Raw genomic sequence first — 16,295 nt, 5'->3', positions numbered from 1 at the left:
CCTGTGTGTCATTATAGAATAGATAATATTGAATTGATGGTCACTAATGAAAATGAAGAATTAGTTGATTTTGCTGGAGCCACAACAACTGCAATCATAGAGATTAACATTTAAATAAAAATACATACAAGAAAAAAATGGAAAATATTGAGAGTTATGAGCTACAATCATTCCCCCCAAACAGGAGGACATTTGCAAATTTAAATCAACCCAACACAGAGATTGAGGTTGATCCTGATGTAGGGGATGGATTTATACACCCTCACAGAGAAGATTTATACATCAAATTTGATGTTGTAAAGCTCGATGGAACAGATTATCCGGCAAATTCAAATATAAGATTGGTAGATAATTTTGTGCCACATCTATTCTCTGAAATTGAGATCAGAAAGCATGGCGTTGTTATAAACAGAATAGATTATCCCGGCATTACCTCCACAGCTTTGGCTACATTAAAATTATCCAAAACCGAGGCTTCTTACTACAAAATAGGTGGATTTGAGGCTGGTGATAAGATATTATCTAAGAACCACACTGTGCTGTTCCCCATGCGCTTATTGCCAGGATTCTTCTCAGATTACAAAGATATTATGTGGAAGGGTGGGTTAAGAATTACATTTAGAAGAGCTGCAAATGATAATAATGCTTTGATGAGGTACAGTGCAATAAACCCCACAGGGGAAGCTCTGCCTAATACCTTACCAGATGCAGGCAAATGCATTATTCAGACTATGGAGTTAAGAATCCCTGTTGTTGAGTATGAGGCCAGCTATGCTCTTAAATACAAAGCTGATATAATAAAAAATCCACAGGTTCCTCTACAATTTTATATTTATCAATGTGTACAGAAGCCCGCAACTGGTACTTATTATGAATTTGATGCTACAAATTCATTCTCCAGCATACAATATGACATGCCTGATTTTGTAGTGGTACTGTTTCAGACTGGAAGACACAACAATCAGGAAAAAAATTCAAGTAAATTTGATAACTGCAACATCAAGAACATATATCTTAAAATGGCAGAAATGAGGTCTTTCCTAGAGAAAATTACAATTTAGACATGTCCAAGGATGATTTCCTCAAATTATATGAGGCTTTTACGGCTTTCAAAAGGGTCACTACTGGCAATACGGATATGTACTACACACCAGATGAATTCAAGGCACAGAGACCCATGTTTGTAATTAACACTTCAAAAAGGAAACAAGTTGTGGTGAATGACAGAACAAATATTAAAATTATCTGTGAATTCCATGAGGCATTACCTGATGACACCATATGTAGTGTTATTCTCATAGGTGAAAAATCATATGTTTATGATGTAAGAAATGAGAGAGTCACGGAGCAATTCTAGAAGAATTGCATTGTTTTAATATTAGATAAACAAATTGAACCTGGGGTTCAATTAAACTTAAACTGGAAATAAATATGTGTGTGTATGTGTGTATGTATGTGTATCTTGGCCTAGTTTTAAGTGTGGCCAAAAAAAATATCAAAAAAAGCATATTTTTGACAGGATTATGGACAACAATCTCACAGAAGTGCCTTTTATAAGTATAGCCTCATCAATCTGAGGGGGGTCATACTTTCCCGAGAAATTCCCGAGGGCATTTTTACAAAAATCTTGGATTATGCAGGGTTCCACACTTGAGCAAAAAGCTCATATGCTCATGTTGAGCTTGTTTTAAGTGTAAGCAAATCTGCTTGAGGGGGGTTCATACTTTCTCGGGTTTATAATAGTACCAATACAACTACTCACGGAGATTTTAAAAAGGGCGTAACTTCTGAACTCCTTGACCAATCTTAAAAAAATGTAATTTTTGTAATCAGCATTAAAAGTTCTATAAGTATACCGAATTTCATCAAAATCGGGGATGGTGGGTGACATTTTCGCAAAATTCTGGATGATTTGACATGGAATGACCCTTAATTGAAGTTTGATTTGAGAATAATAGTTCTAGAGTTACAAAATTAAATCTCTCTATACATTTTACATTTGATATGTGAAAGAGAAAAGCGAAATGAAAACGCTTGTGATTTCCCAAGATGGCTCAGGATGTGAAGATTAATGAAGAAAATTTAATGCAAGCAATCCAGAGTGATATGAATGTGATTGTACCTGAAGAGTTAGCGGAAATGGAAGTTAGTGATAAGCCTTCTTTCAAAAGAGGTCGATCTAATGAAGAATGCACGGAACCTGAAGTGGAGAAAAACCCAAAAAATCCGAAAGTAAGTGCAAGTACAAAGGTTGGTGTTGCTAAATATAGAAATGAGGCATATGATATGTCTTTATATTATGAGGGACATCAAGGCCCATATATCGTGTTGGTGGACAGTACATTACCTGGATCACAGAGCTTGAATACGGTAAAATTAGGTTATAATTTGTGTAAGGAGAAGGTTGATGTTGAATTCGTTAAACAAAGTGGTTTGAAGCAGGCAAAATTGACATTTCGCACAGCATATGATGCAAATAAATTTGCTAAAAATGAATTCATCAAGGAAAAATACAATTTAGAAGCCAGAATTCCTAAAGGTCTATTAGTGAGAGAAGGATTAATATATGGTGTAACTACCGACATCCCAGTAGACGAGATAATCGAAGACATTAGAGCTGAAGTTCCAATAATAGATGTAATAAGGATGAAGAAAACTTTTTTCAATGAAGAGGGGGAAGTAAGGCAAGAACCTACTAAACTGATTAGTGTAACATTTCAATCTCAACAGTTACCAAAAGAAGTGAAGTTGTGGAGCCAAATATTTGAAGTGAAGCCAAAAGTAAGATCTGTGATTTTATGCAAGAAATGTTTCCGTTTCTCACACTCACAAACACAGTGTAAATCCTCTCCCGTGTGTTATAGATGCGGTCAAGCGGAACATGGAATCTGCAATGCCAGTCCTAAATGTATTAATTGCAAGGGAAACCACTTATCTACCGATAAGTCTTGTGTAAGATGGGAGCAAGAGAGAGAAATACAAAGGCTGATTGCTTAAAACAACATCTCCTATCAAGATGCAAGGAAACAAGTACTTTTTGGAATTGATCCACGAAATGAACAACGAACATATGCGACTTCTGTTAAAGACTTTCCTAAATTGCTAGAGATAAGAAAGGAATCAATAAACAAGGAAAGCCCTTGCACATCAGAAAGTCCTACTACAATCAGATTAAATTCTGTTACAGATTGGGAAAATAGAAGAAATGACACATATCTGAGTAACCTCTGTTGGAAGAAAGTGCCACCAGAATCTGACCGGTCTTATGAAAGTTTTAAAAAACAACACGGGGAAAATTTTAGACTGCATTAAACCTGTTTTGATAAAGGACAAAAATAAACACAAGGATCCACAAATTGCGTCAACATCATCATCAGCAGTGTCTAATTCAAGTGAACCTGTGAGCAAGACGTGTTCCTCTAAGGAACAGGATAGAAAATCAGATTCGATTGGACGCCGGACAACAGAGGAGAGTCCTATTCAGAAAGAATCGCTAGTAAATCTGCTACATCTAATAGCTGAACTTACCACAACAATTTCAGTGAGTGATGATTTATTATATATTAGGAAAATAATCTTAAAATGTAACGAAATTTCTGTACAAATTTTAAAACTAATTCAAGACTTACAAGATTTCGGGGACACCCCTTAATTTAAAACAACAATGTGTTACCAGCAAAGAAAATTCTTGCCATTAATAATACAATGGCATTTAAGATCCTTCTCTGCAAGGAAACTTCAATTAATTAAATTAATAGATGAGTGTCACCCGTTAATTATTTGCGTTAGTGAGGTATGGGGTTTAAAATCAGAAAATATTCATATTGCTCACTATCATAGTATATTAAATGATTATAATGTGGGAAATAAGGGTGTGGGAATTTTTGTTCATGAAGGTGTACCATTTCAACAAATTCAGTTTAATTCAACACATGATTTATTTTCCAAATATAATGTAGAAGTGGTCGGTATAAAAATTCAGTTAAACAACTTACTTTATAATATTATTAGCTTGTATATTCCATCTCATTATACTTCGCAACAAATACAGAGCTCTTCTCTAAATTCTCTTTTATCTGGCTTTCAACATCCCTTTATCATAACAGGAGATTTTAATTGTCATAATACATTGTGGGGTGATCACAGAATTGATACTTTGGGAAAGACAGTTGAAGATTGGATGGATTATAATAACTTGACAGTTATAAATGATGGATCTCCAACACATGTTCCACCAAATGGAAACAATATGTCCTCTATTGATCTAACTTTAATATCTGATAATCAGTGTTTTGATTTTGTGTGGGAAATAGACTTTGATTTACGAACTAGTGATCATTTTCCATGTTTCATTACGCTAACATTATCTCAAAAATTTCCAAAATTAATAAAACAAAAAACAATTCGTAAGTGGAGCGTAAAGAGGGCAGATTGGATGAAATATAATTCAGTTTTAGACTTAAAATTTTCAGCTAAAGAATATCAAAACCAATATACTGTACAATATGAAAAATTTGTGGATATAATAACTCAAGTTATGGATTATACCTGTCCCCGACTAAAACCGCAATATGATCGAAATTTTCATAAAATAGATTGGTGGAATGAAGAATGTTTTCAAGCAAAAAGGAAGCGAATACAAGCATTGAAACAATTTGTAAGTGCTCCTTCACCTGCAACTTTGATAAATTTGAAACGAACTACTGCAAAATCTAGAAAAGTATATATAAAGGCTAAGAGATTTTCATGGCAAAAATATTGCGAAGAAATAAACCCTAACACAAAATTAGACGTCATATGGCGCAAGTTCAGATCACTTAGAAAAGCACATGTAAGTCGGACTTTACCTTTGTCCACTGAATGGAAAACCGATTTTATTAATGAAGTCATTCCTACACCCTTTACATCAGCCTGTGAACCTCCTAATATATTCTACACGTTCTCATCTACATCAAAATACTCAAAGGGGTTCGCATCCTCTATCACTGTAAATGAAATTCATGAAATTCTTCAAGGGTCTAAAGATTCTGCTCCTGGCATTGATGGAATTACGTATTCTATGGTACGAAATCTTCCACAGAATGCACTAAGCATGTTATGTAAAAATTTCAATCAAATATTCCTATCGGGTAAAATTCCCGTTGCATGGACCTCTCAAATTATTATGCCAATTCTAAAACCAGGGAAAAACCCTTCGTTGGGTCAGTCATATCGCCCAATAGCTCTAAGTTCCTTACTGGCAAAAATTTTCGAGAAGCTTTTATTAAAAAGATTAGAGTGGTTTATGGAAGGTCAAAAGGTATTTTCTCCCAGACAAATGGGATTTAGTAAAGGTTATGGAACCCAGGATGCATTAGTAACATTATCTTCTCATATTTATAGCGTTATTAAAAGAAACCAATCAGTACTTTCAGCCTTTATTGATATTCAAAGTGCATATGACAACGTAGATATTACTGTTCTATTGAGACAACTACAATTACTAAAAGTGCCACATTGTATACTCATAATGACATGGAAATTGTTATCTAAAAGACAACTTTATTTTCATTTTGGTTCAGAAATGGTAGGTGCAATATATATTGGACAAGGACTACCACAGGGAAGTCTTCTTAGCACATTATTATTTAATGTTTATTTATCAGATATTAAAACAATAATAGATTCCCCATTTCAGTTTCTACAATATGCTGATGATGTATGTATATATTTAGACTCAAACAATCACTTAAAAGATTTTTCAATGTTTGAATATAAATTAATAGAATTTAACGAATGGTTAAAGTAGAAAAAAATATCAATATCTTTAGAAAAGTCCAAGATAGTAGTATTTAAGCATAAGGGTCTTCAAAATATTTTCAACATTATTCCTAGGAGATTACAAATTCCAATTGTTTCACAAGTAAAATATCTAGGTGTATACTTTGATGCTTCATTATCATGGCAGTATCAAATAAATATGATGAAAAATAGATCCGATAAAATATTTCATTTATTTAAAGCTATGGCGAATACCAAATGGGGAGCACATCCTACCAGCATGCTTATGTTTTATAAGAATTATTATCGAGCAGTATTAGATTATGGATTAATGGTCTTGTGTAATCTTCCAGTAACAAAACTTTCTCCACTAGAAGTCCAGCAACGAAAAATTCTAAAAAGATGTTTGGGATTAATGAACAGTACTCCTAATGTAGTGGTATATATGGAGTCAGTAGAATGTTCGGTTTCTGTGAGGATAGAGTTAATCGCTATAAAAATGTTATTTAAAATTCAACATTCACCATGGCATCCTTTCAATGATGTTTTATTAAATCTTTTAGAGCTGCATGTTTCAGGAATAACCAATGATAAATCAGCTACGCTTTGGGTACAACTATTTAGTAAATATCATCATGAATGTAGTCAAGTACTCATAGCAAGAACATTGCCAGTGTACTCGTTAGAATTTCCCACACAACCAATTCAAAAAATATATTTCCCGAAATATAATCATTCAGCTGAGTTTAGAATCTTGGGAAGACTTTTATCACATATATACAGATGGGTCTAAAACTGAAAGTGGAGTAGGAGCAGCTCTTTATGATACTGAAAGAAATATATCAAAAATGTTTAGGTTACCAGTGGAGGCATCCATATTTACAGCAGAAATATATGCGGTATAAGAAGCTTTGATTTATATTGGTACAGTTCCTGAACAGAAATTTCTAATACTGGTTGATTCGCAAAGTGTTTTACAAGCAATACAATCTAGTTATAAAAACTTACTTAAAATATCACCATATGTCATCAATTGTATTCGTGCAACTAATAGCTTAATAAGCAATGGAAAAGTAGTTCATTATGTGTGGGTAAAATCACACATTAATATTTACGGAAATGAACAAGCAGACAGATATGCAAAACAAGCTGCTCGATTGAATGAAACAATCCAGTTACCATTGCATTACACAGATCTTTTGCCGAGGGTTAAGAAGAAAATTTTTTGAAGAATGGAACTAATGGTGTAATAATTCATTACAAAGTGTTGGTGAAAGTTATCGTCCTTATGTTCATTACACTAGGAAAAAACCTTGGTTTTATAATTGTAAAGGTTCAAGAAATGCAATTGTTTTAATAAATAGACTAAGAAGTGGTCACGCGAGAACATATCATCATTTATTTAAAATACACATTTTGAAATCTCCGAATTGTGACTGTGGTGATTTAAGGGGTGATGCTCATCATATTATTTTGGAATGTCCAATTCACTCAGAGAAAAGAAAGACCTTATATAAAACTTTGTCAAAAATTAATGTTCCTTTTCCCATTAATATGACTTCAATGTTGTATGCTCCAGATGTTAGAATTGGATATGTTATACTTGCTTTTTTGAGAAAAGCTGATATAAAATTATAATATATTTTTGTTACTGAATGAGTTAATGTAGTTATATAAAATTGTATTTAAGAGCGTTTATGAACTTTGTGTGTAAAATTTATATTAAAAATGTATCTTATGTACTTATAATGTATGCTGGGCTTAAACAGCCACCTGTAAAGCTGTAAGTCCAATAAATCTTAGTTGAGTTGAGTTAAACTAATTGGAAGAGAGTCTGTTTTGTGCAGTGTAATGAATGTATATTTTCCTTATTTTTGCCTTTCCCTGTGATATTAGCCTAAGTTGTTTTGTTTTAGGATCTGCTCGCAAAGTTTATATTTTTATTTTAGTAAGTATTTAATGTAAAGTAAGTACACTACAAAATTCGAAAGTAAAGTCATGGAAAGTTAAACAAAAACCCTAACACCAGTTCAACTTTCATTTTATTGCATCTTAACTATTGATAATTAACTTCATTTTTCGAAGTACAATTTTAGTTATATATATAGTTACTGATGCAATATTGGTTCAAAGCAATGAAGAAATTTGTAATATACGTTAATAATTATTTTCAGTAAATTATAGTGTTCGAAAGGATTATGAGGATATCGAAGAAAACACATTTCAGTTATTTGGTAACACTTTCAACTGTTCATCCTCTAGTCATCTAGTCCTGCATAAAAGACTCACCTTTAGAAGTTTGGGAAAGCTTTAATTTTCTTGTAAATATTTATTTTTTGTACTGGGTTTTAAGTCCACTTTATGCACATAGGGACTGGGCCTACAGTTTAAAATGAAATCCGAACTACTGTGCAATGTGCCTCCTCCAGGTATCGAACCCGGGACCCAGTGGCGTAGTGCAGTTCTCTGGGTTCCCCTGCAAGTAAAATATTGGGGCACCCCTTAGTAACAAACAAAATTATGATACCAGAGTGGGACGGAAGTACAATATTTAGCTAGTCCCTTTTCCCCCACCCAATTGTACAATAAATTAACTTTTACCCCAATTACTCTGGTTTCAATTTTTTTGTTATCGACTTATGTATCGGTGTAGTACCACAGACCCTCTTGAAACTAAATCAGGATGGTGGTCATAATCTCTGATAAATAACTGGAAGAAGAATCTGGAAATATTTTCTCTTACTTCAACGCAGTGGCTCAGCCAGGAATCTTTTTGGAGGAGGGAGAAGGCTTCACGCAGCCAAACATTTTGTTCGTGATCCTTTGTATTTTTGCTTGAAATACTTTTTTTTAAAATGTTACATATAATACACAAATATATTTTTTAAAAAATACTGTTTTTGGGGAATTGTTTAAAGGAGAGTAAACACTTCTCTTTTGGATTTTGAGGTGGATGCGCCTTTAGCCCCAAAAGCCATTCATTGGCTGCGCCATGCTAAGATTCAACTTAAGAGCGGCCCACATTAGGCTTCTAATACTAATAGTGAGTAATGTACTCAAGCAAACTTATCACTTCAGTTATGGGGGTTGAACCGGACCTCTAGATTGTCGGTGGTGACCTAACATCACAAGGTTAATTGCTACGAAGAAATAGCAGCAGACTCCAGTCTTGAGAGATAGATAATAAAGCTGCGATGGGAATCTATTCACTGAAAATTTGTCACTCAATGAAATGCCGTTTGGATGAACTGAACTCCCTCACCAAAAAAAAGTTACAGCAAGCACGGTGTTTAATATTAGTGTTAGTGAACCTCAATATTATTTTTCATAACTTTAACGATTCCATTTCTTTTCGACAGTACACTGAACACATATTTCTTAAAAGTACTTTTTCATGAAAAAAGAACCGTTTTTTTTAATAGATCATCATAAGCATCTTCCTCCACCTACTGCATCGTCTTCAAGTTGATCCATACAAGGATTCTTCCTTCTGTCCTCAAACTCGAACAAGGAAATTCACAGCTAGGAATTTTCACTTCGAACACTGCAGATCATAAAATCATAACACATTGTAAAAGAAGAACTGGTTCGACAGACATGTTCACAAAATTCCACCATGTAAGAAAAAATGAACTTCACAAAATAATGGTGACAATGACATTTAACTCGCATACTGTATACCCTGCGTGGCAGAGTAGGACATAATGGCGCTTAGCGCAAGGGGATAATTGTCCCTGGCCTCTACCTCCTACTGAGTTTTTGGGCCCCTTTGAAATAAAACGTAACAGGTGTGGACAATGTGGGAATTTCATTTCAGCTCTTATTTCAATATGAAAAGGCTTGGGGGCCACCTTGAATATATTTAGTGGGAATTTACACTTTAAGTATCACGTGTAAAACTAATATTAGTGGTAAACGGTCATGAATTGCTAAGTTTGATTGTTTATTGTATAGCAATAAGGCGTCGACTGGTTGAGCAACTGAATCTTTCTTCTGGATTCATAACTGTACACAACTGGCACACTATTCTACGTTAACGGCAAACTACGTTCCTATAAAGGTGAGGGATATTTTCATATCGATGACCATCTGCAAGCAAGTAAGTTAATTCTGCATTTCGGAAGGTACCCATAATGACACGTTACCCGGACCACACTGGCTGAGACAATACGCCACTGCTTATTATAGCAGACGTCGTCACATGTTGCTGGGACACAGATTTCTGTTTCGTAAATCAATTTTTCTTATAAGCGACGCTATCTGTTGAATTTTTGCTAGGGACACATTGTGGGGCCCCTACACCTCGGGGTGGCGGGGGCGGCTGCTACGCCACTGCCGGGACCCATTGAATATTAGGCAACGGCTTTAACACTACGCCATTGGTGGGGGGCTCATCCTTATAAGCACGGGCGTCGCCAGTTTTTTTGTAGAGGGGATCAGGTCATAGATAAAACTTGATTAGTGCAAATAATAATGACAATAATAATTTTGTTATTTTAGTACAATAATAACTATTATAAGTTATTAAAAATATACCCATTTAAATCCAAATTTATTGTTGTTATTACATAAATGGAGTGACTTTGCTACTCCATCCACCTTATCAGTGAATATCTAACACAAGTGTTGTCCATTATTTTTATATTTTGTACAGTTAGTGTACTGAATATCATAGTTATTGTATTATCTTATTAACTTTTACACAAACTTTCAAAAAAAGGCTTTAACAGTTAGTGGTATATTTTACTCAAAGTTTATATTCTTTGACCTCTCACAAAGAAAACTATACATTTTGAGAGCTGTGAATCCATTTATTCTTTGGATTAAATGGTACAATATAAAAATATAACCTGAATCCTCTATTATACACTAAACTTTCTTTGATGTAAAGCAGTTTTACTGTGGTTATAACTGTATTTCAATTATTAACAATACAGATAACATTTAAATTAGATATTTGTAGGATTTCGGGGGGAGCTTCAGCCCCCTTAGCCTTCCCACTGGCTACGTACCTGATCATGTACCATTGACAAACAATTTGTGTTTCAGTGTTGCAGTTATTATAGACCACTCCCTTCCGAATATTTGATTTCTTCACACTGAGTGCAAATTACAATTTTGTTGCTCTTTTTACTGTATATTTATCTTTTGCTTTGATTGCTTGAATTATGTTAATATGCCACTTTTGGCTAATCGCGATTATGAGAATACGTGATGATATTATGAAAATGATGAAGACACACTCAGAAAGAACGCTTATGCCTAGGTCATGGCGCTCTGTGCTAACCATTCCGCCACGAAGATTGGCTATGTATATTTTGAAAATACCATAGTAAAATCGTGGTTTTGTTGGTCTTGTTGGGGTGAAGGGGACGATGATCCTTTCTGAAGACAACCAAATATCAACCTGTCTTCTCCGTGTAATACGCCATGGTCTGCATTTTGCAGCCTGAGGAGACTCCTCGTTTGGATTCACAGCCAGTATAATGCACTTTGGGGCTCGAGTTGTGGCCTACCCATATTTGTGATTGCTTCAGCAATTTTATTTTATCATCTTTCATCCTCATCTTCGCGATAACCCAAAAGAGAGTTAGAAAAGCGAAGTTCCAAATCAATCAATTAATTGTTGGCCTTGTATTTTTTACATTTTGAAGATGCTCTGGCACACAAGTGGCATCTTTGTTTGCACCCATCAGCAAAGAAAGTTTATGAATCCATAACATTCAAATTACACTGCAGAAATGTATGTTTCAGCTCAACATATGGGGCAGTAACTATATTTTTCAGAATATTAACCGTACCATCAGTAAAATAAATTCAAAAAATTATAAATGGTGGACAAATATTGGTAGGGTTAGCATACCTTCTGCAGATGCTCCAAATATTGCGAGCAGAATAACTGCCTCTCCGAAGGAAATCATGGCTTCTGTGTGGAACTCTTTGTAACTCGAGAGAGAGAATGAAGATCTAGACGAACAGAGCAAACACTGGGAAATTTTCCGACAATAGAAAAATGCTTAAGTAACTCTTGAAAAAAGCACTCGATTGTGTCTGGAGATGATTGATAAGTTTTCTTTCGAGACACAGTGATAATATTTGCAAACAAAAAGCGATTTGCAATCAGTGCACTCTAACTTAGGTTCTGCTTTGTATCATATATGTAAGTTTTTTATGATAATTCATCAGTACGAACAATTGGGATTCCCATACGGAGGAAGGACACTGAAGAATCTAATCTTTTCTATTAGGTCATTGAGTTTATCATTTCGCAACTTATCAAAGGTCTTTGTAGGAAGGCGGCTTATTGTTCCTATCCGCAGTATGCTTCAACTAAACTTTGAAATCCTTAAAAATGACATGACTGATAAGGATAACAGTATATCCCAGTATGTACTCTTCGAGTGCAAGGTTTTAATATTTTCTTAGAGGTCTTTCAACATATGGGCCAACCATTGTGGGTTTCATGGTTTCAGTTTCTGATAAGAAATATTCCTAACTCAATAGTTCATTACGCAATCAAATACACACGTATACATAAAGAAGATACACATTTTCTTACACGATAGTGAGTCATAACTTTACCGTTTTATCTAAAGAGCGTTGAAAGAAGTAAAACGCCCGACTCGCTATCGGAGTGCTTAAAAGTGCTGTCACGAAACCTAGGATCCTGGATTGGGATCAAGGAGAAATCTTGGAGGATTCGTTGTATTTGTTTCTTGATCTATTTCATCTAGGGATAGCTTCGAGGCAAGATGAGACGAGACTATAGTTTGTACACTTGACAGAATCTCGGTCTCGTCTCAAACTGCAAATGCTCACTCTGACAACACTCCTTCCACAACAATGATCTCTCTCTCTAAAGCTGTCGTTTACTTTACGTCATCTCAATAGAATGCGATCAGGTCACTCGTGGCACTCTCGAAGTCGGCTAGAGAGCACAACAGGCCAATATTTTAAATACTGTTAAAATGGCACTTCATTAAAGTTGAAAGTGAGCAAGACGCTTACCTGCGTTTTTCTGTTTGACGCCTATTTTCAATGCTAAGAACCCTCGAAAAACGGAATTGATTGATTTTCAAATTACGATGAACAAAATGATATTTGACTTCTCTGCAAAGAATGTGGTACTTATCAGCTTGGCCGAGAGAAATGACATGTTCACACTGGGCACGCTCACGCACGAGCAGCTCGAAAACTTGCACTCGTGGGCAGTTGCAGATTAACCTTCTCTTGTGTGTAAAGTGCTGGTGTTTTATATTTAGGTTCTGGGTTTTCATTGTGAGTGTCCCTTCCTAATTTCGTCACATATTCACTAATTGCCGCGATTAGGCAAGAATGACAAAAAAGCGAAGCTAAATACAAAGAATAAATATGTATCCTTCGCACCGGTCCGTTACTGAATTTGTACATGCACATGTCCTTTTCGAGGCAGCCATTTCAAGGCGAAACCACGCACTTGACGTTTTCGTGGGCACCGCCAGAAATATTTGTAGAAGAGGTCAGAACGATCTCTAATTCAGTACCTCTGACTTCAAATATTTGGGCTATCTGTCTTTCTTGAGGAATTTGGGGTCAGAAAATTCCTTTCTCGCAAAGTGCGCACCATTGCTCTTATTTCGAATTAAGTATTATTAGTATCATTATTAACATGCACATCCCTGGGAAGATACCTCTGTATTCGATACTCTGTACGCGATAAGTAAATGAATATTTAACATATCCGTTTTTCTTTACTTTTCATACATCGTAAAGTTAATCTACTGAAATAAGAACCTCGGTGGACCAGTCGGCAGGGCGCCTGACTGTCAAGCAGGAGAACCGGGTTCGATGTCCGTTGTAGGTGATCTCAGGTTGGTAAATTTTCAGAACCTGTCCCTCCATTGAGCGGCTCGAAACCCTGGGGGAATAAAGGCGACCAGAGATCGTGAATTTGTGAAGCCCTGCGCTCCACACCATCTTATGCCACTTCATGGCTTGTTGCGATATGCAGGGAGAAGACTTTACCCAATATACTGAAGTGTATACATGCAGTTCCTCCCGTACAAAATAGTACCGCGTGTGGCTTCGTTTTACTATATGCCAGACCGTAATTCTCTCAATCCAGTTGATTGACCAATAAACTGGATAGTTATACAATTCTGTAATGAACTTTTACACACCTTGTTCAAGAAAATATTTTTAAAATTATAGAGAAATTCAGTCATGAAATTTACATTTTTTTCCCTCTCACACAAAAGTTTCAGTTTTAGAATTTTGACAACTTATGGAACTCAACTTTCCAAACTAAATTATGTTTCATTTTCGTTATTCTGCTTTCTAATTTGAAGTGAACGATGTTAATTTCTAAGAGGCTGGGGGGACTTAATTCTTCTACTTGCCATCGATACGCCTGTGGACTTTTTCATTAACTTCAACTCGTATTTTGTTGACACTGCGTAGATGTCGGTATAGCTTGTATCTTTACAGAAGTCTGACTCGTTCTCAAGTTCTTGTCTCGATTATTAAACAATGGTCTTGACATGTCTTGTCTTTGTGTTTGCAGGAAGATCCTCGTGGTATCGGAAATGGAAATTGTCCGCATCAAGGATATAAAACCTCTGATGAAGAACATCAACGTGGTGTTCATCATCCTCGAAATGGGTCCCCAGAACTTCACGAAGGAGAATAAGGAATTCCATAACTGCAAAGTGGCCGACGAGACGGCTTCCATAGACTTCATCCTGTGGGGGACCGCCGGGAGCTTCCTGGCACCGGGCGACATCGTGAGGGTCACCGACGGCTACTCCTGTGTCTGGAAAGGCTCTCTGCAACTCTCCGCCGGCAGACGCGGCGGGATCCGCAAGATTGGAGACTTCTGCATGGTCTTCACGGAGTTTCCTAACATGAGCGTCTCGGCACCTCCTGCTAACCCCGCAGGAACGGTCGTCTGCGCCAAGGACCCCCAAGAAGCTTCCACTTCAAGCGAAACCTTGCCGCAGGAAGATTCTACGGCAAGACCGAAGCCTGCAAATGGCGTAGCTGCAAGACGGCGTCACATGGCTTTGAGTAAAATATATAAGAAGTGGTCGCAGAGTTTGTTCAGAGTTTAAATTTACATTTGTGGTTTATAAATTTATTCTTTGCCTATAGCTTACTTTCTGTCTTAAACTTAATGCTGATTTCAAGTCTTGACAATAATATGTATCGTCTCTATATTAGCATGATGCAACAAAAAAACGTTCCTACAACATGCATACATGTTGTAGATAAATTGTAAATTGCAATAACTAACAACTCGTTTATTAAACTTACTCGTTGGTAAACTACCTTTTTCTTAATAAATATAAGATGTTCACAAGGCTGAAAAAAAAAATAGAAATCCTGTATATGTAATATTTCACTGCAAAAAATTACCTTATATTTATACTCTCTCTCTCTCTCTCAAAGTTTGTTTTAAGCCCACTTTGTGTTCAGACAGGCTAATCGGGACATTTGACCTAAAGTTTAAGGTAGAATTCAAACTACTGCACAACTGGAATTGACTCCAGGATCCCTTTGTCGGAAAACGACAATATTTTCATGTTATTATACAAATATACATTGCCCTTGTATAACTTCGTCATGACCAGTAGCGTACGCAGGATTTCATCAAGGGGGGTGTTATTTCGAAAACTTTCTACAAATTCACATTACCATTGTTTATTATACTTTAATTAATTAATAATAATTAATTAATTAATTAGTTTAATTACTACTAATAATTACTACTAATGCAGCTGCTATTTATGAAAGAAATAGAACAAAATTACATTTCTTTTGTTTCTTTGTTACAAAATAATTGTCTAGTCAACGGTTATTTGTATATGATAAGTGAGACATTTTAAGTGTGAAGAAAATCCATAAAAACAAGCAAATATATTAAATTTATTGAAACAATCGAAATATGAAACTCATTCAAGGAGCCGCGCTGGTCTAGTCTGACAACTTCGTGGGATATCCGAGTTCGATTCCCGAGATTGGTTGGAATTTATCCAGCCTTGTCTCCGTACCCAGCCTCCTAGTAATGGGTACCTGAGAGCAACCCTGGGGGATGAAGGCTGCCGGATCATGGTGCTGATCACATCACCTGCAAAATAGTTCGAGATCGAGAATCTTTGGGGCCCACCACACCACTACGTGTGCCTTCATGGCACGGGGGAATTTACATTACCTTTACCTATGGAACTCGCCCAGGATGATGATGAAGCGCGAGAATACATGTTGCTAACTTACACTGAGTCTATGTTCTCGTTGAAAAGTAAGTTTATAGACATTCCAACACATTTATCACTTCTAGGTGATTCACAAAGCACTTCTTCAACATTATTTAATGATGTGGATGTAGACTCAGCATCACTTGAGAGTTCACAAGGGGATGTGAAATCAGTACCAGGAAGAACGTTTGCAATAAGGTCGGCACACTGCGACGAAGCAAGGAATTTTCACAATTCGCGCGAGAGTCACTGCAGGACTTTTTGCAAAAAAAATTGCAAAATTGAATTTTGCGGCTGCTTAGA

General features: G+C 35.9%; 2 protein-coding genes across 3 annotated transcripts in view; one reads left to right on the top strand and one right to left on the bottom strand.

Annotated features, from left to right (window-relative positions):
- Positions 1-11,753, bottom strand: part of LOC145992639 (retinoid-inducible serine carboxypeptidase-like) — a 62,911-nt gene extending 51,158 nt beyond the window's left edge. The window contains exon 1 of the mRNA XM_083129010.1: positions 11,624-11,753. Within this exon, the coding sequence (XP_082985136.1) occupies positions 11,624-11,681 (58 nt within the window). The 5' untranslated portion in view covers positions 11,682-11,753. The remainder of the gene's footprint in view (positions 1-11,623) is intronic.
- LOC145992640 (SOSS complex subunit B homolog) lies at positions 7,552-14,966 on the top strand. 2 transcript variants are annotated; one of them, XM_083129011.1, is made up of 2 exons: positions 7,552-7,617; positions 14,303-14,966. In XM_083129011.1, coding segments are annotated over exons 1-2 (549 nt in total). In that variant the 5' UTR covers positions 7,552-7,615; the 3' UTR covers positions 14,850-14,966. The 2 variants fall into 2 exon arrangements, with proteins under 2 accessions (XP_082985137.1, XP_082985138.1); XM_083129012.1 differs by having other exon boundaries at positions 7,583-7,708.
- Positions 14,967-16,295: the final 1,329 nt, after the last annotated feature.

The sequence above is a fragment of the Lepisma saccharinum genome, chromosome 9 (genome assembly GCF_977018435.1).
Source record: "Lepisma saccharinum chromosome 9, izLepSacc3.1, whole genome shotgun sequence".
Lineage (NCBI taxonomy): Eukaryota > Metazoa > Arthropoda > Insecta > Zygentoma > Lepismatidae > Lepisma > Lepisma saccharinum.
This window is presented reverse-complemented; position numbering and strand designations above follow the sequence as displayed.